The sequence below is a fragment of the Coenobita brevimanus genome, chromosome 30 (genome assembly GCF_032717465.1).
Source record: "Coenobita brevimanus isolate Jiangsu-jjx chromosome 30, ASM3271746v2, whole genome shotgun sequence".
Lineage (NCBI taxonomy): Eukaryota > Metazoa > Arthropoda > Malacostraca > Decapoda > Coenobitidae > Coenobita > Coenobita brevimanus.
The window spans coordinates 45,260,132-45,282,294 of NC_136983.1; the positions used below are offsets into that span (position 1 = coordinate 45,260,132).

General features: G+C 42.7%; 1 protein-coding gene across 1 annotated transcript in view; it reads left to right on the forward strand.

Annotated features, from left to right (window-relative positions):
• The window catches only part of Lamtor1 (Late endosomal/lysosomal adaptor, MAPK and MTOR activator 1), a 37,407-nt gene extending 18,626 nt beyond the window's left edge, over positions 1 to 18,781 (forward strand). Inside the window, exons 4-6 of the mRNA XM_080268924.1 lie at positions 7,586 to 7,694; positions 11,940 to 12,041; positions 15,956 to 18,781. Of these exons, the coding sequence (XP_080125050.1) occupies positions 7,586 to 7,694; positions 11,940 to 12,041; positions 15,956 to 16,048 (304 nt within the window). The 3' untranslated portion in view covers positions 16,049 to 18,781. The remainder of the gene's footprint in view (positions 1 to 7,585; positions 7,695 to 11,939; positions 12,042 to 15,955) is intronic.
• The last annotated feature ends 3,382 nt before the right edge of the window (positions 18,782 to 22,163 follow it).

Consider the following 22,163-nt stretch of genomic DNA (forward strand, 5'->3'; position numbering starts at 1 on the left):
TGAGTTTACAGACCTGTGGAATGCACGTAGTCATTGGGGAAGTTATGAAATGTCTCCTCTGTTGATTACGGATGTTAATTTTTTTCTAATGATTATTGGTTTTTCTTATGCAGAACTGTCAAATTATTAGTGGTTATTATATTTAAACACTGGTATTTTTAGTTATCAGGGTAATTGTGACTTCATTTGTCTGTTGATTATTATTGATATGGCATTGGCCACACATATGATAATTATTGTTTATACAGAACTAATGCTATATGTCCCTCAACTTACCCAGAAAGAGAGGTAGATATCTAGCTCGTTCTTGAGATTTCATTGTTGCTCATCACTTTCACAATAAATCAGACACTTGTGTTGTAATGATGTTAGTCTCTGCAGATCTCTTATAGTTTTAGTCTTGCTATTTACAGATGATTTTTATTTAGCTTTGGAAAGTCATCTCATGTTCAAGGGATTAGTAAAGCAAGGTCTAACCCTCCAGTATGACAAGTCTCTGCTGAATAAGATAAAAGTTTCCAGAATTAACGAAAATACAGTAATTTAAAGAAGACAATACTGATCTCATATTATTGTTTGTCTCAGATTATTTTTTTTCTGTTTTGTCCTCAGATATGGGTTTTGTATATTCCAATTACAGTATTATGATTGTGTCTGTAACTAATTTTTTTATTAATATAATATATTTCAGTGTATTTTCCTTTTTTTTTTTTTTTTTTTTTTTTAAATGTCAAGACTAAGATGCGTAGCCCTGGACCCCTTCACTTCTGATTGGACATAAAAGATCTGGATAATGAAGGGATGATCACTAGAGTGTGTGTTTTTTATTTGGTCTATAACTCATGTGTATTTCCAATGTCATTTTCATTTTTTAAAAGTCTTTTCAATTTAGGGATGACACAGGTGCTAGAGAGGGATGCCATCTTACAGTGGCACTGATGAAACTGGTTGGCTCTACTGCCTCATTATAGACATGTCCCTCAGCTCTCTGTCTGTCCCCTGTCCCCTGAAAGTAGAATGGTGGACTGCAGGAGGGCAACATCAGCCTGCAGTCCACTGGGTTCACATTCAGATGAGCCTGGAGTTGCAACTACTGCTACAACTGCTGGGGATTACACATTATAGTGGGTTACAAACTGTCTCTCTTATTCTTTCATTGGTACTGTCAAAGAAGAGGGCAAATGGCCATGTGTGATTTGTCACAGGGGCATGGGAAGCAATTCCACCTTGTGCAGTGTTTGTGATAAGTGGGTGCATAAGAGACATAGTGGTATTAGGGTGTGGCCACACTTGCTCGAAACATGTGTTGGCATTATGTTTCAAACTGTGCTCGGAACAATGTTACAGACATGTTTGAAACACGAGTGTCTCGAACATGTTGTCAACTCTGCTGGAATCATGTTGGTAGCAACAGTGTGAACGAAGCTTAGAGCTGTGGACATGAATCTGACACAGCAGTAGACCATTACCTGTGATAGTGATACCATTTCAAAATATGTCTTTGACATCCTGAAGAAGTTACCAAATTGTGAAGTATCCCCCACATGCACCGGTGGTAGTCCAACATCATCTCTAACGAGGTCATTTACAAAATGATGTCCATCACCATAGGGGTTTGCCTTACGTGATGAACATATCCAAAATCATCGACGGGCATGTATTTTTTGTCCCTGCTGTGCACATAATACAACCATTGTGGCTGCGACAAGTTAGGTGTCCACCTTATCACCATGTTGCTGGATACTGTCTCCCACAAGTCTGGACCACACGACTACTTCACCTTTGTTTCAAACATGTCAGTGACATTCTCGAAAACCATGCTCATGACATTGCCCATAACATGTCTGTGACATGTTGCTAACATGTTTGAGGCATGAGTCTAACATGTCACAGGCAATGTTTCCAACAATGTTTGAGGGCAAGTGTGGCCAGGCCCTTAGAGGTAGACTGCAGGATAATGCTGATTTCATGTGTGCAGTGTGTCAGGGAGAGCATATGACACTGCCAGGTGGAAAGGATTGAACTTGTTGGTGAGTCTCTTGAGTGTGTGGAAGAGTTTTGTTATTTGGGAGACATGTTATGTGCTGGAGGTGGGGCCGGAGCTAGCTCTGTGGCTAGAGTGAGGAGTGATTGGAAGAAGTTCAGGGAGCTCTTGCCTCTCCTGACATTGAGAGGGCACTCCCCTCATGCTAAGGGATCTTTTTATGCAGCATGTGTTAGGAGTGTAACGCTGTATGGTAGCGAGACCTGGGCAGTAAAAGAAATGGATAATAATAGGCTTAGGCGTTCAGAAATGAAAATGGTTAGGTGGATGTGCAGTGGGTCCTTGAGTGTGAGGCCTGGGGAGGCTAGGTTTACAATGGAAGAATTGAGAGGTAGGATGGGACTGGAGTGTATTGGTGTAGTGATGAGAAGAGGTCGATTGAGGTGGTTTGGGCATGTGAAGAGGATGGGGGATGATAATTGAGTGCAGAAAGTAAGAAGTGTTAATGTTGGGGGTAGGGTAGCAAGAGGTAGACCGAGAAAGACGTGGGATGAGGCCGTTGAGTTTGACCTCAGGGTTAAGGGACTAAATAGGGAAGCTGCTAGAGCATGAAGAGCCTCCATTAGGCAACCAAGGCCAATGCCTGCAAGCATGTTGGAGCCTTCAAAAATGAAAACGAAAATGAATGGATGCAATGCCATATTTCATTGAGGCTGACACTAGACATTTTTGTTGACCAAAAAGAAATTGTAGCCTTCAGAAGGTTAAAAAGCTTCAGTTATTATGTTAATGTCACCAGCTGAAAGAAAACCTAGAAATCAGAGGGGTAAAAAGTATCAGATACTATATTAAGTTCACCAACAGACATATTTGGTGAGTTGAGATAAATCCTAGAATTCAGAGGGATAAAGACTGTTAGGTATTATTATTGGGCCATTACCAAATAGATATTGTTCACCGAGGGGGACTGTAGCAACAGAAAAGTTAATTGCTTCCATTTGGTGATGTTGTTCAATATGTATACGGATGGGGTTACGAGAGAAGTAAAAACACGAGTACTGGAGAGGGAGATGGCGTTGGTAATGAATGGTGATTGATGGAATATCTCGAATTTGTTATATGCTGATGATACAATACTGCTTGCAAATACGGGACAAGAACTTGGTAGACTAGTGCAGAGTTTTGCTGATGTCCATGAGCATCGTGCCTTGAGAGTAAATGCAGAAAAGAGTAAAGTGATGATTATTGAGAGAGAAGGTGACTCCCAGTGCAGTGTTACAGTGAATGGAGAGAGACTGAAATTGGTGAGAGAGTTCAAATACCTGGATACAGTGATAGAAAAGTGAGGAAAATGTGCAAAGAAGTTGAAAGTAGAGTACCGCAAGGAAGGAAAGTAGCTGGTGCAATGAAGGCCTTGATAAGAATCAGAGGCTTGAGTGTTGCAGCTGCACGGGGCTTACATGAAGGACTGTTAGTGCAAGCTTTAACATATGGATGTGAGACTATGGTGTAGCATGAAAATGAAAAGTCAAGAGTGAGAGCAGTGGAGATGGGACTGCTGAGGAATGTATGTGGAGTACAGAGTGGATAGGATATGAAATAATGTGATTTGTGAAAGATGCAGAGTGAGGAAGTCTGTGGACACCAGAATCGAAAAGTGTACTGAGATGGTATGGTCATGCGGAGAGAATGGATGACAATAGAGTGGTGAAAAAGGTATATCTGAGCAAATTCGAAGGAGGGAGGAGGCAAGGTAGGCCAAGGAGAAGGTGGAAGGGTATGGTGGATGAGTGTGTGAGAAGAGAGGAATGGAAGTCAGTCAGGCTAGAGAACTGACAAGAGATCGAGCTGGCTGATGAATGTTGTGAGGAGAAGCGCATGATCAGGGATTTGGCACCCCTTTTTAACATGGCATCATCCGGCTTGACTCCATCAGATACGTTTATGTGAAGCTACAGAACGGCTTGAATGCTTTTGGCGTATCAGATAGAGCCAGGATTCCAGGGACTTGAATGGTGAGCGAATAGAAATGTGGCCCATTGGAGTGGGCAAATTTTGGCTGTCTGGACATTGCTACTCCTCACCCTGCCCTAAGGTGGGAAAGGAGGTCTGGATGATGATGATGTTACTTTATTTAATACTTGCATCTGGTTGGTGATTTTATGTAATTTTGCAGAGCCCCAAGCAGTGAAGGGGCTAATGTGGGCTATATCTGACCCTTCCAGTTTGAAAAGTGCAGTGTATCCAAAGCTACAGCAAGAATAAAAAAAGTTAAGAAGTCTGTCCTAAGTTGAATAAAATTTGGAAATGGCAAGAATAAGATGCAAATATTCATCATCACATTGAAGACGTTAATGGTGACCTGTGTAAAAAGATTGTCAGAGAATTATACTGTTTTGCTTGCAGTCTTCACTAACAGAGGTATAGAGCATTTCCTGTAAAGTAGTGTTCTGTCTATCTATTGCCAGATGCCTCAATCCCATTTGGGGTGGCCACAAACAAATCGCCTCCAAGCCGCCCTGTCCCCCGCCATTTCACTGCCCTGCTCCCAACTCACACCCCCCTTTCTCATAAACGTCTCAACCCCATCCCTCCATCTCATTCTCGGCCTCCCCCTCCCTCTTCCCCCCTCCACCTCACTCACATACACTCTCTTCGTCAGTCTTTCACCCTCCATCCTCTCCACCTGGCCAAACCACCTCAGTGTGTTCCTCATAACGCTTCCTATCACATCCACATCCACATCACAACGCTCCTTTATATCCTCATTCGTCAGCCTGTCTCTCCATGTGACTCCACAGACTCCTCTTAAATAACTCATTTCCACTGCTCTCACTCTTGACTTGTGTCCTTCCAACAACGTCCAAGCTTCACTTCCGTACGTTAGAGTTGGTATCACAATACTGTCATGTAGTAACTTTTTCACTTCCATGCTCACTTCCCCATTTCTTATCACTGATTTCAAAGAACCAGCAACCTTTCTTCCCTGCTGTACCCTTTCAAGCACTTCACCCTCCAAACCTCCATCCTTACTCATCACACTACCCAAGTACTTAAACGTACTCACATTTTCCAATTCCTCACCATCCAACCTCGCTGTACATTCACTGACTTCATCTCTCTCAAAGACCATCACTTTACTCTTCCCTACATTCACCTTTAGATTCCGTTTCTTACACACACTCCCAAACTCATCCACCAAGCCTTGCAGCTCCCTTTCGTTTTCACTCAACAACACAGTATCATCTGCAAACAACAGTACAGGGAGTTTCCAAACACTATCCTCTCTCACCAGGGCCACTCCAACATCCACTACCCTACCTTGTCCCTCTATTATTACCCCATCCATGTACAGATTGAACAACCATGGAGACATGACACATCCCTGTTCCAACCCAACTTTCAAAAAGAAAAATTCACTTAGTTCACCATCCACACGCACTGCAGCCTTAGCACCATCGTACATACTCTTCACAGCATTCAGCAACTTCCCATCTACTCCATATATTCTTAACACTTTCCACAATCCTTGTCTATCCACCCTGTCATGTGCTTTCTCCAAATCCATGAAAGCCGCATACAACTTCTTTCCCTTCTCTAGAAACTTTTCCACTAAAGATCTAAGAATGAATATCTGATCTACACAACCTCTTCCCTTCCTAAAGCCTCCCTGTTCTTCTCCAACTCATTCGTCTGTTATTTCCCTAACTCTGTCAATAAGTATCCTACCATACACTTTTCCTATTATACTAAGAAGACAAATGCCCCTATGACTACCACACACTTCTTTTTCCCCTTTTCCTTTGTACAAGGGAATAATTATACCTGACTTCCAATCTTCCGATACTCTACCGTCCTCCCAGGCCAATCTGCACATCTTCCACATCCATTCTACTACTATCTCTCCACCATGCATCAGCATTTCACCACACACTCCATCAATTCCTGGGGCTTTCCCCAATTTAACTTTCTTCATTGCTTCCACAACTTCTCTCCTACTGATTTCTTCCTGTCTTCTCACCTCCCTCCTTCTCCCAGCCATTCCCCAGCCACTTATACTCGCATTACTTTCATCCTCTATGTTCAACAATTCCTTAAAGTGTTCTTTCCATCTGCTCACTTTTTCTCCCTTCTTCACTAGTAATCTACCATTTTTATCTTTCACTCCCCTGCTAACTTCACTTTCACCCTGTCTTACTTTTTTCACCTCTTTCCAGAACATTTTCTTACAGTCCCTCCACTTTACACTCAAATTCCTTCCAAATTCCTCATCCACTCTCTTCTTACTCTCTCTTACTAATCTTTTCACCTCTCTCTTTCTTTCTACATATAACTCTCTCTTCCGCCTCTCAACTTCTTCCACGCCCCTATTTCTCATCCATTCATTGTATGGTTTCTTCTTTTGTGCCACAGCCTGTCTCACCTCTTCAGTCCACCAATCTGTTCCTTGCACCCCCCTCCGTCTTCTCTTCCTTCCACACACCACATCACATGCTGCACATATTTCTTCTGTAAATATCTTACATACACCTTCCACGTCTCCCATCTGCTCCAATTCATATCTGCCCAATCGTTCCTCCACTTCTCTCTTACACTCTGCCTTTTTCTCATCCTCTTGTAACCTTTCCACTCTCCTTGCAACTACTCCTTCCTCTTGTCTTTCCCTTCTGCTATTCCTCCATCTTACTTGAATCCTAATTCTCGCCACCACCAAGTAGTGGTCAGAAAGTCCACTTCCCCAACCTCTATAAGCTCTTGCATCCATTACACATCTTCGCATCCTTTCATCCACACATACATAATCAATCATTGCCTTCCTTTCATTCAGTTCACCACCCACCCTTCTCATCACTCGCCATGTATACCTGTGGATCATTTTATACCTGAAGAGGGTATTGGCTATCACCAACCCCCTCCCAGCACAAATGTCCACTAACGCACTCCTATTCCCATCAATCTCAGCAGGCACACCCCACTCACCAACTATTCCATCCACCTTCACATTCCCAACTTTACCATTCATATCACCAATCAAAAACACTGTCATTCCTTCCAGACTTTTCCATGCACACTTCTACATTTGTCCAGAACTCTTCTCTCACTCTTCTAGCACGATCTTGCGTTGGCGCATACACACGCACAATCGCCGACATTTGTATTCCAACTTTCAACTTTACCCACACAATCCTTGACCCAACTGATCCATACTGTCTTATGCTCTTCTTCCATCTCTTACTCACAACTATACATACTCCTTCCTTTGCCCTCTCATTGAAATTTGTAATATTGATTTATTGCTTTCTGAACCCTACCTGACCCCATCCTTAGGTGGGGAAAAAGAAGTCAAGATGCAGATGCTTCTAATGAAGAGAGATCTGGATACTGTTGCTTATGATTATGATGATGACCATCCTTTTCTTGCATGTAGTGTCTGTCAACAGGCTTAGAGAAATTGTTCCATAATTGTAGTGTTCATGTGTATACTGATTTCCTGCTTTTGGGACCCTGCGACACCCCGTCCTTGGGTGGGAAAAAAAGGTCAGGATAATGATTATAATGATGATGAATGGTTGACTTCTCTTAAATATTAATTTCTTACAGCAATATCATTGATGTTGGAGCACTGGAGTGTCACACATTGGAGCAGCATGACTACATAGAACGAGTGAGAACCTACAACCAGCGACTCCAGGCTCTACCGTCACAGAAGGTAACATTTTATTCTTGTATTATGTGAGGAATGACGAAGGAAAGGTAGTGGTGAACAGTGAGGATATTGAAGATGCCTGGAGAGAACATTATAACTGGAAGGTTTGGAGTCAGCAGATCCAGTGTTTGGCCCTTGGCCTTTGATTGATGCTGCTACTGTGAGCAGGTCTATAGGCAGGATGCAGGTGAGGAAGGTGGCGGGTGTGTCTGAGTTGACTGCTGAAATGCTGAAGGCCTCAGGAGATAAAGGAGTGGGGTTAGTTACCGATTTGATAAATAAGACTATATATGAGTGTGTCGTCCCAGATGACTGGCTGAAGAGTGTGATATATGAGTGTGTCGTCCCAGATGACTGGCTGAAGAGTGTGATTGTAAATGTGTAAAAAGGGAAGGGTGATGCCCTTGTAAAAGGAAATTATAGAGACATAAAACTTTTGAACCAGATAATGAAGGTAATGGAGTGAGTTCTAGAAAGTATGAATATGGAAAGAGTAAATATTGATGAGATGCAGTTTGGGTTTATGCCAGGCAAAGGGATCGCTGATGCCGTATTCACTGTTTGACAGCTTCAGGAAAAATATTTAGGAAAGAAAAAGGGATCAGTACATTGTTTTGTTGATTTGGAGGAAGCCTTTGGCTGAGTCCACAGGGAGGTGGTGAAATAGGCAATGAGAAAGCTTGGGATCGAGGACTGGCTGGTTAGAGTAGTTATGGCCATGTATATGGGTGCTTGCACCCAGGTGAGAGTAAATGGAGATTTGAGGGGTAAGTTTTCTGTGACTGTTAGTGTGCATCAGGAGTCAGTCTTGAGTCCCTTGTTGTTTATTGTGGTGCTCGAAGCCCGCTTACCTGACTTCAGAAATGGACTTCTCTGGGTGATGTTGTATGCCGATGATTTGTTGTTAATTGCAGAGAATGAAAGGGAGGCAGAGGAAACCTTTAGGAAGTGGAGAGATGGTATGGGGCACAAAGGCTTGGGAGTAAATGTAGATAAAACAAAGGGGATGGTATCTAGGGTTGGTGGCGGTGCTGTCAAAGAACTGGGAGAATGGTTGTGTGCGGTTTGCCACAAGGACATAGGAAGTAATTCCACCTTGTGCAGTGTTTGTGAGAAGTGGGTGAATAAGAAATGTAATGGCACTAGAGGTGTACTGCTGGGTAATGCTGATTTTCATGTGTGCGGTGTGTTGGGGAGAGCATGTGGATATTGTCAGCATGAAAGGATTGAGCTTGTTGGTGAGTGTCTTGAGTGTGTGGAAGAGTTTTGTTATTTGGGAGACATGTTATGTGTTGGAGGTGGGGCTGGAGCTAGCTCCATGGCCAGAGTGAGGAGTGGTTGGAAGAAGTTCAGGGAGCTGTTGCTTCTCTTGACATTGAGAGGGCTCTCCCTCCATGCTAAGGGACCTTTGTATGTGACATGTGTTAGGAGTGTAATGCTGTATGGTAGCGAGACCTGGGCAGTAAAGGAAGAGGATATTAATAGGCTCAGACGTACAGAAATGACAATGATTAGGTGGATGTGCAGTGCATCCTTGAATGTGGGGGCTGGTGGGGATGGAAGAATTGAAAGGTAGGATAGGACTGGAGTGTATTGGTGTTGTGATGAGGAGGGGTAGATTGAGATGGTTTGGGCATGTGGAGAGGATGGGGGATGACATTTGGGTGCAGTAAGTGAGAAGTGTTAACGTTGGGGGTTGGGTTGCAAGCGGCAGACAAGGTCATAGAGTGTGACCTCAGGGATAAGGGGCTGAATTGGGAGGCTGCCAGAGTTCAAGCAGCGTGGAGAGCCACCATTAGGTGACCGAGGCCAACTCATGCAAGCATGTTGGAGCCTTTATCAACGAAACATGTACACCATACTGTCCTCCTTTGTGTTACATAAATCCTTCCAGTATTGCCATACTCTGCAGAAGCATTATAATGTTCAGATGGATTTTAGCCACCCATATCCAGAAATAAATTGTTAAAGGAGTAGCTGTTAGGGAGCTTCCTTAATCAATGAGCCTGTGAATTAAGAGCAGTGGATCTGGACATCATGTAGACTGCATTTAGGGAGTGTTGCATAAGGAATGCCAGAGCAGTGTATGGTGTTCTGAAGTTAGCAGCTAGGAAGAAAGATACAGTTTTTCAGTAAAGTACAGTAATTTACCATTGACTGAATGGTAAAAAGAAGAACATTTGGAATTTGACATAATGAGAAGTAACTATAGACTGCAGTACATTGAATGCATCAGAACAGACAATGAGCAACTTCAGGTCCCACCACCACAGTAGTAGTAATATACAGACAGCCATTTTCAACTTTGCAGGTTTCTGTAAATCACAGGTGAGTAAACTGTCACAGAATAAACTAGTTTAAGGTATATTTTGAGATGTTGTGTAAAATTTGTTGTAAAGTCATCTGAAAGAACATTTTAAACAAGTAAATATTAATGTCTGGCGATGTTTGAAACCCTTTTAGATTGGCTTTCATTATTTATGGACTTTGCCACATGCCTCGCTGTGGTGAGATGCTGTCAACTGCAAGGAAACATCAGCTCACTGCACAGGACAGCCCTGCAGGAGTGGTTGCTTACCTGTGGTTGATGGGTCAGCTTGGTCAGACAGACTGGCTTTGATCAACGACAACAACTGTTCATAGTTATCTAGACTGCTTATATAATGATTTTCATGTAGTTACAGTATGGTCAGTGTTTACATAACACACGACTATAGTACGCAAACCTCTCATAACACGGGAGGTGCCATTTTGTGTCCCAGAAATGTCAGAATGTGGAAAAAATTGATATAACGCGATTGGAGGAAGCTGCTTATTTTTTACAGGACCTGACTACGTGGTGATGATGGACATAAGATGGTGGGAGGTCCCAATTTATGTTTAAAAGTCATACTACATGGCCAGTGATAAACAACGCGACTCGAAGCATAAAAGTACTGTTGAAATTCACAGCATGCAGCAAGTGATAGACAGAGTGTGGATTGCATCAGCCTGTGATGCATTGCTGTCATGTGTCTGCACAGGGCATCATCACGGTCCACTGAGCATTCCTGCCCCAGTTGAGCCTACCCATTCCTCTCGCTCTGGCTGCAAATGTGCTGTGTGTGATCTTTGCTATTTTTGTGGCCATGAAACCACACTCCACCTCCCCCCAGCAAGCTCACAACCTCTTCCATTCAAGATGTGGAATCCTCCAGTGTTTGTATGCAATGAAGTCTTCATTGGGTAGGTAAATGTCCTGGAAAAAAACCCTGAAATTGCCCCAAAGTTGGAACCTGGGTCAGACTTAGGTACCATGAGACCCTTTAACATGTAAACATATGGCCCTATAATGTGGAATTCTTATAGAACGGGAGCTTCTGGGGCCAATATTCCCACGTGTTGTGAATGCTCACTGTATTATGTATCATGAAACCCTTTAACATGTGAACATATGGCCTATAACGTGAAATTCTCATAAAATGAGAGCTTCCAGGGACAATATTTCCTCGTTATGCAAATGCTTGCTGTATAATGATTCCACTTTCCAAAATATTCCATTTTCCATAAACCCTCTGGAACCAAGCATTTCAGATTGCAGAGGTTGTGCTGTACTAGTGAAAGTGACCCTCCATTGTGACTGCACTTAACTATCAGCTGAGCCAAAAAGGGTTTAGGATCTTTGTCAGGTGAAAACAAACTGACTGTATCATATATCGTTTATTTATTTATTTCTGGCAATAGATAGATAGATAGATTTCCATTTGATACCGGTTTTCCCGATATGTTAAGCCTGTAGTAGTGTATATTTTTGTTAACCTAGCAGGTCCTTGTGGATGCCCTCTAGATCATCTTGTAGGAACTGGAATTAAATACTGATAATAATAAACGAATAAGACTGTAGTAGAGGGGTTAAGAAAGCCATTGATGATGAGGACACAACATAAAACTTCAAGTACAACATGCTCAAGGATTCAGACATGGTTCTTAACTCAAACTATCCCTGTTTGGAACAGTCTTCTATCTTCATTTGTAAATGCAGTAAATGCAAACTACAGTACCTTAAATCATTACCAGCTAAAGATACCTATGAAAAATCAGTTGTGCATAATGTACTGTAATGCCCTAAATGTATGTGCACCCTATTGAGAAAAAATGGAGAAATGTCTTAGTGCCATTTGGTGGTATATATTGATGGCATATGGGGAGATTAGAGGAGTGTGGGAAGCAGGTAGGATGATGATGATGATATTGTACTTTTATCAACAGATAACCAGCTGTCGGGACAGAGAAGTCCAGCTACTAACAGAAGTACCAGCTGCAGAGAGGATACTGTCTGCCCAGCCAATATCATTAGCGGATTTGAATATGGTAAGCTACTCTGTGATAATTTGGTCATGTGGAGGGAATGGAGAGTGAGAGAGTGAGTAGGGGTGTTGTTGTTGAATAATCCTTGTCCCTCTGGTTGAGCAGACCTATCAGTCACAGGCATGGCTGTCCCATTTATCACAAACATTGCACAGAATGTAGTTACTTCCCACACCCTTGTGGCAAACCGCACAGCCTCACTCCTGCTTCACTAGTAGTTACTACCATTAGCCCTAGATATCATCATTTTTATTTTATCTGTACTTAAAAAAAAATATATATACCCGGTATATATTTTGTTGGTGGAGGGGTGTGTGACTGGAATGTACTGGTACAATGCACCCTCACACAATGCGAGTTTATGGCCATCAGAAATCCTTGCATTCTAGTATTTCACATTGTGTGAACCAAAGAACTTATGGGAAAAATGGTATATGATGGACAGCCCACTCAGGGCTTGGTCTTTGGGTCCCGTTCCAGCCTACTCTTCCCTGCTAATACTTTGTCTAACAGAACTTCTAATTGGACCAACAAATAGAACACCATGTACCTTTATTCCATCCACTCACTCAATGTAGTGCTGCTCTCGGTTGTCTGCCCTGTCCTCTCCTCAATCCTTCTTTCCTTCCATCTTCTTCTATCTTTCTTTCCTTCATTCTTTTCTCGTCCTTCTGCCTACGGGTGACTTTACACTCCCTCTTCTGTCTTTCATTCCTTCATTCTTTTCTTTTCCTTCTGCCTATGGGTGACTCTACACTGAGTGACAAGCCAAATGGTTTCCTGTACACCAGGAAACTATTTACTACTCTGGGTGGTAACCATATAACCAAATTTTGGCGCCTGGTGGTTTAGTGGGTAATTATTGTGCTCCAGTCGGATTGAGCCAGTGAAGGTTTATATCCAAGAGGTGGTTGGGGTTTATTGCTCACGTAATGCCACTCAAGGATGAGTGAGGCTGGTCACTCTCATCTTAAATGTCAGGACCAACTACCTAGCTCTGGGCTCCTACGCTTCTCATGGGGCAACGTAGGATTGGATGATGGATGGATGGATGTACCTTTATTTAAGGACTTATGGGCTTGTTAAGAAGGGAGGGTGAGTGGGTATCCAGGGCTTGGGGCGTCTACTCTTGCCATGGCTGGGAACCCTGTTGTCACTCTCACTGTCACTGCTGAGGTCTCCTGGAGGTGCCATAAAGCCCTGAAAGTCGACAGCTGAGACCGTGATGAACAGGTGGGTACTACTATGTTGCTAAAACAGCCCACAGGATGCAAGGTACAACATGTATTCTCGTGGCAGCATGGAGGAGAAGTGTCTGTTTACCCAGGAAAGTCGGTAGATGGCCTACAGATAGCTGTCCAGCCGCCCGCCATTTTGAATCTGGCTCAGTGCTGGCCACCTGCCCTCGTGTGACTGACTCGCATTGTCCGGCCTGCCACTCGTAGTAATGGAGAGAAGTCCATTTTTGCCTTGGAATCATACAGCTGATTTTCATGTTGGGAAGTTCAATTCACAGATATCGCATTCAAAAGAAATAAGCATTTTCTGGGTTGACCTCGCATTGTAGGTGATTCGCACCGTGTGAGGGTGCATTGTACTGTGATGAGGAGGGGTAGATTGAAATGGTGATAATTACAGTTACACTGGGCACACTGTAAGAGTAAGATGATTATAATCACAGTGGGCACAGACTTCTGTCTAGCAATGCATTTTTACCTCATCTCTGTCTGTCATCTGTGTCTCTGATGCAAGAGTTAAGTGATACTGTTAATCTTTAATGTGTGAAAATGGTCAGCTCTGGAACTGTCTTCCTCCTCAGTCTGTGTTTTATTCTGCCTTTGATTTCCAGTGTCCAGGAGGATTGGAAGTCAGGTATAATTATTCCCTTGTGCAAACAAAAAGGGGGAAAAAAAATGGTGTGATAATCAGTGGGGCATCTGTCTTCTTAGTATATGGTAGGATACTTACTGACAGAGTTAGGGAAATAACAGAGGAATTAGTTGGAGGAGAACAGGGAGGTTTTAGGAAGAGAAGTGTGTGGTTGGTGGGGACGCTCACCATCCACTCTCTCAATGTAGTGCTGCTTTGGGTGTCTTCCCTTTTCTCTCTTCTCTCCTTCCTCTTCCGTCTTTCTTTCCATCATTCTTTCCTCTTCCTTCTGCCTATAGGTGACTTTACACTCCCTCTTCTGTCTTTCTTTCCTTCATTCTTTCCTCTCCATTCTGCCTATGGGTGACTCTACACTGAGTGACAAGCCAAATGGCATCCTGTACACCAGGAAACCATTTATTGCACTGGTTGGTAACCATTTAAACAAATTGTGGCACCTGGGTGGTTTAGTGAGTAATGAAGGCGTTCCAATCGGATTGAGCCGGTGCAGGTTTATATCCAAGGAGTGGGTGGGGTTTGTTGCTCACATAATGCCACCCAGGGATGAGTGAGGCTGGTCACTCTCATCTTAAATGTCAAGACCAACTTGCCTAACCCCGGGCCTCTACGCTTCTCATGGAGCAACATAGAATTGGATGATGGATGGATGGATGCAAGAGGTTGCGTAGATCAGATATTCATTCTTAGGTCTTCAGTGGAAAAGTTTCTAGAGAAGGGAAAGAAGTTGCATGTGGCCTCCATGGATTTGGGGAAAGCATATGACAGGGTGGATAGACAAGGAATGTGGAAAGTATTAAGAATATACGGAATAAATGGGAAGTCGTTGACTGCCATGAAGAGTATGTATGAGGGTGCTAAGACTTCAGTGCGTGTGGATGGTGAACTGATTGAATTTTCCTATTTGAATGTTGGATTGAAACAGGGATGTGTCATGTTTCCATGGTTTTTCAGTCTGTATATAGATGGGATTATAAAGGAGATACAAGGTAGGGCAGTGGATGTTGGAACAACCCTAATGAGAGAGGGCAGTGTTTGGAAACTCCCTGTACTGTTGTTTGCAGATGATACTGTGTTGTTAAGCGAAGACGAAAGGGAACTGCAAGGCTTGGTGAATGAGTCTGGGAGTGTGTGTAAGAAATGGGGTCTAAAGGTGAATGTAGGGAAGAGTAAAGTTATGGTCTTTGAGAGACATGAAGTCCCTGAATGTACAGTGAGGCTGGATGAGGGGGAAATGGAAAATGTGAGTGCATTGAAGTACTTGGGTAGTGTGATGAGTAAGGATGGAAGGTTGGAGGGTGTAGTGCTTGAAAGGGTGCAACAGGGAAGAAAGGTTGTTGGTTCTTTGAAAGCAGTGATAAGAAACAGGGAAGTGAGCATGGAAGTAAAAATTTCGCTGCACGACAGTATTGTTATACCAAGTCTAATGTATGGAAGTGAAGCTTGGACCTTATTGGAAGTTATTAGAGAGGAGCATGTGGAGTTACATTGAGAGACAGACTGACAAATGAGGAAGTGAAGGAACGTTGTGGTGTGGATGTGGATGTGATAGAAAGTTTTAGGAGAAATATGTTGAGGTGGTTTGGCCATGTGGAGAGGATGGAGAGCGAGAGACTAGTGAGGAGAGTGTATGTGAGTGAGGTGGAGGGGGGGAGAGGGAGGGGAAGGCTGAGGATGAGATGGCGGGATGGAGTGTAGAGGTTAATGAGAGAGGGGGGTGTGAGTTGGGAGCAAGGCAGTGAAATGATATTGGACAGGGTGACATGGGGACGATTTGTTTGTGGGCATCCCTCACGGAATTGAGGCATCTGGCAATAAATAGATAGACAGATTTCTAGTGATTTGAGTGGAATGTGTCCAGGCATTTTGTAATGTATGATTCTTGACGTTGGCTCTCGTTTGTTCCATTTTTCCTGGAAGGAGCAACATTGCAGATCTCTTACAGTTTGCTCTTTTGTTTCTTTGCATTAAAAAACACATGACACTGATGAAAGAAACATGAAATAAAGCATGATTTTGTTTTCCCACAGATGGTTAGTGCAACGCAGAAAGTAGCAGCTGCCCTGACTCACATCAAAGTAGAGCACAAGGAAGACCTGGTGGTGCCTTTTGGAAACCCATGACCTTAACAACTGTACCACAATTGATTTTATTCAAGGAGATGTTTGAGGAGCTTCATGTCATTCAGCATAGCAGAGACTTTTCCTGGCCCATCAGTTTAGTTATCTCATTATCATTATATTGTTCTTGTTACATCCAGACAATGTTATACAAGGAGAAGGGTTAGATATAGCCTTAATAAATTCATTCACTACTAGAGGTCCTTCATAATTTGTCTGGAAGTAGTGGGTGCCCTGATTTACATCAAAGTGGAGCATAAGGAAGACTTGGTGGTGCATTTTGGTATCCGATAACTGACAGGTGTACCACTGTCAACCACTGCTATAGCCCTTTCATGCAGCGTTTATTTCCTGCTACCACCCTCTGATTTTATTCAAGGAAAAAAGTTTGAGGCATGAATGATGTGTTAATGATTGACTACCACAACCACCTCCTATACCCCTTCGCAGAGCCTATATATTCCTGCTGCTGCCTGGCATTTTTATTGTCCCCCCCCCCCAGTCATCTGGAAGTACCAAGAATAAGCCAGTATGTCATCTCTCAAAAAGCTAATTTTATCTTAACATTAACAGCTCTGCTACCACCACCACCAACAGCAACAACATCGTTAACCTTGAAGTCATTTTGTTCTTGATACCACCATTCAGTTACGTTCATAACCTTGCTACCACCATACAGCCTCTTTCTTTGATTTATTATTATTATTATTATTATTATAATGCTTTCTCCCTTAGATCACAGTTTTAACATCATCCTTGCTGCTGCCACTCAATATTATTTAAAGGGATATTTTTAGGGGTCTGAATGATTTGCAGTGTGTTGCCTGTTTCACTGGGGGATGTCTGTTTCATTTTGTTTGAGCCAGTTTTTTACTCAAGGTGAAATTTTTTAACTGGACGGGTTAGCTATAGCCATCATTAATTTTTTTTAGCCTGTTGATCTTTTTTTTTAGTGTATTTCTTGGTACTGTACTTGTAGGTGATTTGATGCCCCTTAGGGGAGGGTTTATTGACTGGAAGGGTTACATAATAGCCCTGATAAATCCCTGCACTAAATGAGGTTTTTGCTTAGTTTAGTAGCATGGTTTGGAAGTAGCAAAAATTAGCCAGTATGTCAGATTATTCAAGAGCATGATTATACCCTAACACACCACTGCTCATGCCTTTAGCTCTTTATTATTGTTATCTCTGTGTGATTTTTATTCAGGGAGAAAGTTTGGGGGCATCAGTGATATGGGAATTGTTTTTGGCCTATTTTGCTGGGGGTGGGGGAGTTGGTACTGTTAACACCTTTTCATTTTGTTCTTGCCAGTTCCTGATGATTTCATTCAGCTTAAGGAATATATTTTGAATTGCATGGATTTTATATTGTCCTCAATCAACCTTCCAGCCAGGTGATTTTTTTTTCTTTAGTTACTGAGTGACAAGCCAAATGGTTTCCTGTTCACCAGGAAACCATTTACTGTGCTGGGTGGTAACCATATAACCAAATTATGGCACCTGGTGGTTTAGTGGGTAATTATGGCTCTCCAGTCGGATTGAGCTGGTGCAAGTTTATATCCAAGGGGTGGTTGGGGTTTATTACTCACATAATGCCACTCAGGGATGAGTGAGGCTGGTCACTTTCATCTTAAATGTCAGGATCAATTTGCCCAGCCCCGGGCTCCTACGCTCCTCATGGGGCAACATAGGATTGGGTGACGGACGGATGGATGGATTATTGTTGTTGCTTGTAGGTGATTTTATTCAGCTTAGGATAAGTTCTTCAAACTGGAAGGGTTAGATATAGCCATAATAAATTCCTTCATTGCCAGAGGTGATGTCTGGTGGTCTGATGGGCTAAGGTGGATGTAGCCTTTAAGGATTTCCATCTAAGGGGTGGTTGGGGTTTATTGGTCATATAATGCCATCCAGGGACAAGTGAGGGTGCTTACCTTTGCCTTGAATATTGGGACAAAGTAGCCCTGTTCCCCCTTGTTCTTGTTGGAGAGAGAGAGAGAGAGAGAGAGAAATGAATGATAGATGAAGGGATTACCAGAGGTCCTGGCATGACTGATTAAAATGATGTGGAAGTAGCAGACTAAAATCAGACAGACTTCAAAAGGTTGAAAGCGTGGGCATTTTGTCATCCTTATCAGGTTGCGTTGTTCAGGCACTTAAAATGTTGGTGGTGTTCTTTTTCATTTATCCTGCTGCTGTTTGATTATTTTATTCAGTTTGGGGCCATCTCTTCAAACTGGAGGGGTTAAGTATAGTCTATATTTTTCATTTCACTTTTGCCATTTCCTGATGAGATGAAAGGATGGAGTGGAGAAATAGATAAGACAGGGGTGTGTGAGTTGGTGGGAGGACAGCCAAATGGTGGAGGACAGGCTGACATAGAGAGGATTTGTTTGTGGCCACCCCGTATGGGATTGAAGTGTATGGCAATAGATAGATGTATATTACAAGAGGCCTGTCCTGCATTGAACTAAAGTGCTATTCTGTTGTATTATTCCTGCTACTGGTACCTTCATATGATTTTATTGAACCTTAGAAAGACCTGTTGTATTCTGAGGGGTTTATTAACACTGGATCTAACCTTTCCAGTCTGAAGTGACTATCCTAAGCAGAATACAACTGTAGAGATTGTAAGAATATAATGAAATTTTATCCTTGCCATCCCCTGGTGATTTTATTCCCCCCCCCCCCTCTCTCTCTCTCTCTCTCTCTCTCTTTTTTGTAGGTCATATCTAACCTATCAAGTTTTAAAAGTTTCCAGAGCTGAATAACACTGTCAGGAGATGGCTAGAATGGGCTCAGTAGGTTAACCACTTGAATCCTGGTGATATCCATCTTAGTCACCCTCTCCCCATCCTTAGGTGGGAAAGGATGTCTGGATGATGATGGTGGTGATGATGATGATGATGGTGATGATGATGATGACTTAAAACATGAGGAATTAGAGAGTCATAACAGATCCCTTCAGTATGAGAGGCTGAATAAAATGATCTGAAGAGAGCAAGAAAAAAAACAACATTGTCGTATGGCTCAGACGTCATGTTATGTATTCACTGAGTGGATTTAGGTTCTTAGTCAAAATTGTAATACTATGTTTGGTGTTTATATCGCAGATTAAAAGTCAAATGCACAAAGTTTCTTGTCCAAGCCACATATATTATTACTTTTGAGTGTATAGAGTGGCAGCTTAGGGATGGAGCAAGAGAAAGAGGCAGACAGAGGACAAGATGTTGAGATGAGATTAGGGGATTTGCTGAGACTGACTGGAACAGGTGCCAATTGCTCAGAGTGGAGAAAGATGGGAGAGGACTTACAGGTTGATGCTGATGATGGTGATGAGAATAATTTGCAGATACAGATTGCATTATCTTTGGACTGTTAGTGTTTTTAGGTTCTAAGGCAAAATTGTATTACTGGACTTTGCCTTCATATTGCTCATGAATTGGCATAGGTTTATATCACTGTCTTGTAGATGATAGTTTAGTCATATTTACAGAGACAGGGAGTAATTTAAGACACACAGTCATATGCCCTAAAGCGGGTATCACACAAAAGACTTGTGAACGTTGTGTGCAGTGCAAAATGGACGTCCAAACTGAGCTTGGATGTCCATTCCCTGTCACATGGTGGCTGTGGACGTCCACCTTCTCCTTGTTTATCGAGTTTACCCCACGCAACTGGAATGTCACTTGTTCCGACTCCTTAGCGGTTGTGTTTATCATCAATAACAGTGGACATGAACCAACTAGTGACTTTTGCAATGGGTATTTTTCTAAAACAAATAAAAACATAAGTCATATAAAAAGATTATTCAAACTTTGCTAACGGCTTGGTGGATGAGTTTGGGAGAGTGTGTTAGAAACGGAATCTAAAGGTGAATGTAGGGAAGAGTAAAGTGATGGTCTTTGAGAGAGGTGAAGTCAGTGAATGTACAGCGAGGTTGGATGGTGAGGAATTGGAAAATGTGAGTACGTTTAAGTACTTGGGTAGTGTGATGAGTAAGGATGGAGGTTTGGAGGGTGAAGTGCTTGAAAGGGTACAGCAGGGAAGAAAGGTTGCTGGTTCTTTGAAAGCAGTGATAAGAAACAGGGAAGTGAGCATGGAAGTGAAAAAGTTACTACATGACAGTATTGTGATACCAACTCTAACGTACGGAAGTGAAGCTTGGACGTTGTTGGAAGGACACAAGTCAAGAGTGAGAGCAGTGGAAATGAGTTATTTAAGAGGAGCCTGTGGAGTCACATGGAGAGACAGGCTGACGAATGAGGATATAAAGGAGCGTTGTGATGTGGATGTGGATGTGATAGGAAGTGTTAGGAGGAACACACTGAGGTGGTTTGGCTATGTGGAGAGGATGGAGGGTGAAAGACTGATGAAGAGAGTGTATGTGAGTGAGGTGGAAGGGGGAAGAGGGAGGGGGAGGCTGAGAATGAGAAGGAGGGATGGGGTGGAGAGGTATATGAGAAAGGGGGGTGTGAGTTGGGAGCAGGGCAGTGAAATGGCGGGGGACAGGGCGACTTGGAGGCGATTTGTTTGTGGCCACCCCAAACGGGATTGAGGCGTCTGGCAATAGATAGATAGATAGAAGATAGTAGATGACACACATTACTTGGCCACAATTACGTATTAACCCTGAAGAGAAAAAGGAGACTACAGAGTCATGGATGTCCACAGTAAGAGTGGATGTCCATGAATGGGTCTGGTGGCCTCCCATCCGTGGACGTCCATGATCCTCGCGTGGCAGCAAGTTTGGATGTCCATGAGTCCCCGTGTGGTAGCCCCGTAAGTTTCATATCCAAAGCTTTATATCCCTGTATATGAGAGCAGGGGAGATAGATGAGGTGGGGTGATGGGGTGGAGAGGTGTGTGAATGAGGGTGGTATGAGCTGAAGAGAGGGTAGCCTGATAATGGAGGGCAGGGTGACATGGAGGCAATTTATTTGTGGCCACCCTCTTCCGGCTTCAGGTGGCTCTTGATAGATCAAGATGGTCTGATTTGCAGATACATGTTTCACTGTTTTTTCTGTCTGTTTTTTATCCCTGAAACAAAAAACTCATACTATTCTGTTTTTTATATTATACACTTAGTTTCATATCCATAATGGCACCTGGTGGTATAGTGGTTAGAATGTCCCATTCAGAGTGATGGCCTTGCTTAGGTTTGATCTCTAAGAGGTGACTGGAGGTTTTTCATTATTGCAGTAATGCCATTCAGGGAAATGTCTGGTCATCTATCCTGATACCATACTACTGGTATAGCATACCTTGTTGTGGACCCAGACTCATCTGAACCTTAACCTGGTGAACTGCAGACTGAAGTTGCCCTTCTGGGGTCCACTGATGTTCTTTTGGTTGATGAATGAATATATCAGATGATAAAGATGAACATGAAGGATGTTTGTATAACTGCAATTAAAATCATGCCATCATGTGAAGGCATCCATCTCCAGCAATTGAAAAATATGGAACGAAGGACATGGTGCTGGTAGGGGTTTATCAGTGAACTTTTTTCTGTGTTAGTACAATCGGTATGAAGAGTACGGTTAGTCCTTGTGTAAAATTACTCTTACTGAAATAGATAGCTGGCTCATTCTTCCTTCTGAGTCCAAGAACTTATTATACATATTACTATAATACAGAATACACAGGTTTACCTGTTAGTTTTAATTATTCAGATTGAATTGATTTACCCCTTCTCTTTGATGGTGTACCTGTATTTTATACTTTGCTTTTGTTTCCTCCAGATGATTAACTTTGGGGATACCTCATATAGGAGGTGGATGTATGAATGTTTGATTTATTCTCCTCAGTTCAGAAAGCCCCTCCACAACTGAAAAAAATGATCCAGAGGTGAGTGGCACACAATACAAAGCAAGTAACTTCATTGAAGGTGTGTAAATGGAACTCAGAAATTGACAGCTGGCTGAGTCGTGCTTCTGTTTATCTGTTATAGTTTATCCACTTTGGTGGATAGTACAATCGGTATGAAGAGTACGGTTAGTCCTTGTGTAAAATTACTCTTACTGAAATAGATAGCTGGCTCATTCTTCCTTCTGAGTCCAAGAATGTGCAGCGATTTGTTTGTGGCCACCCCAAACGGGATTGAGGCGTCTGGCAA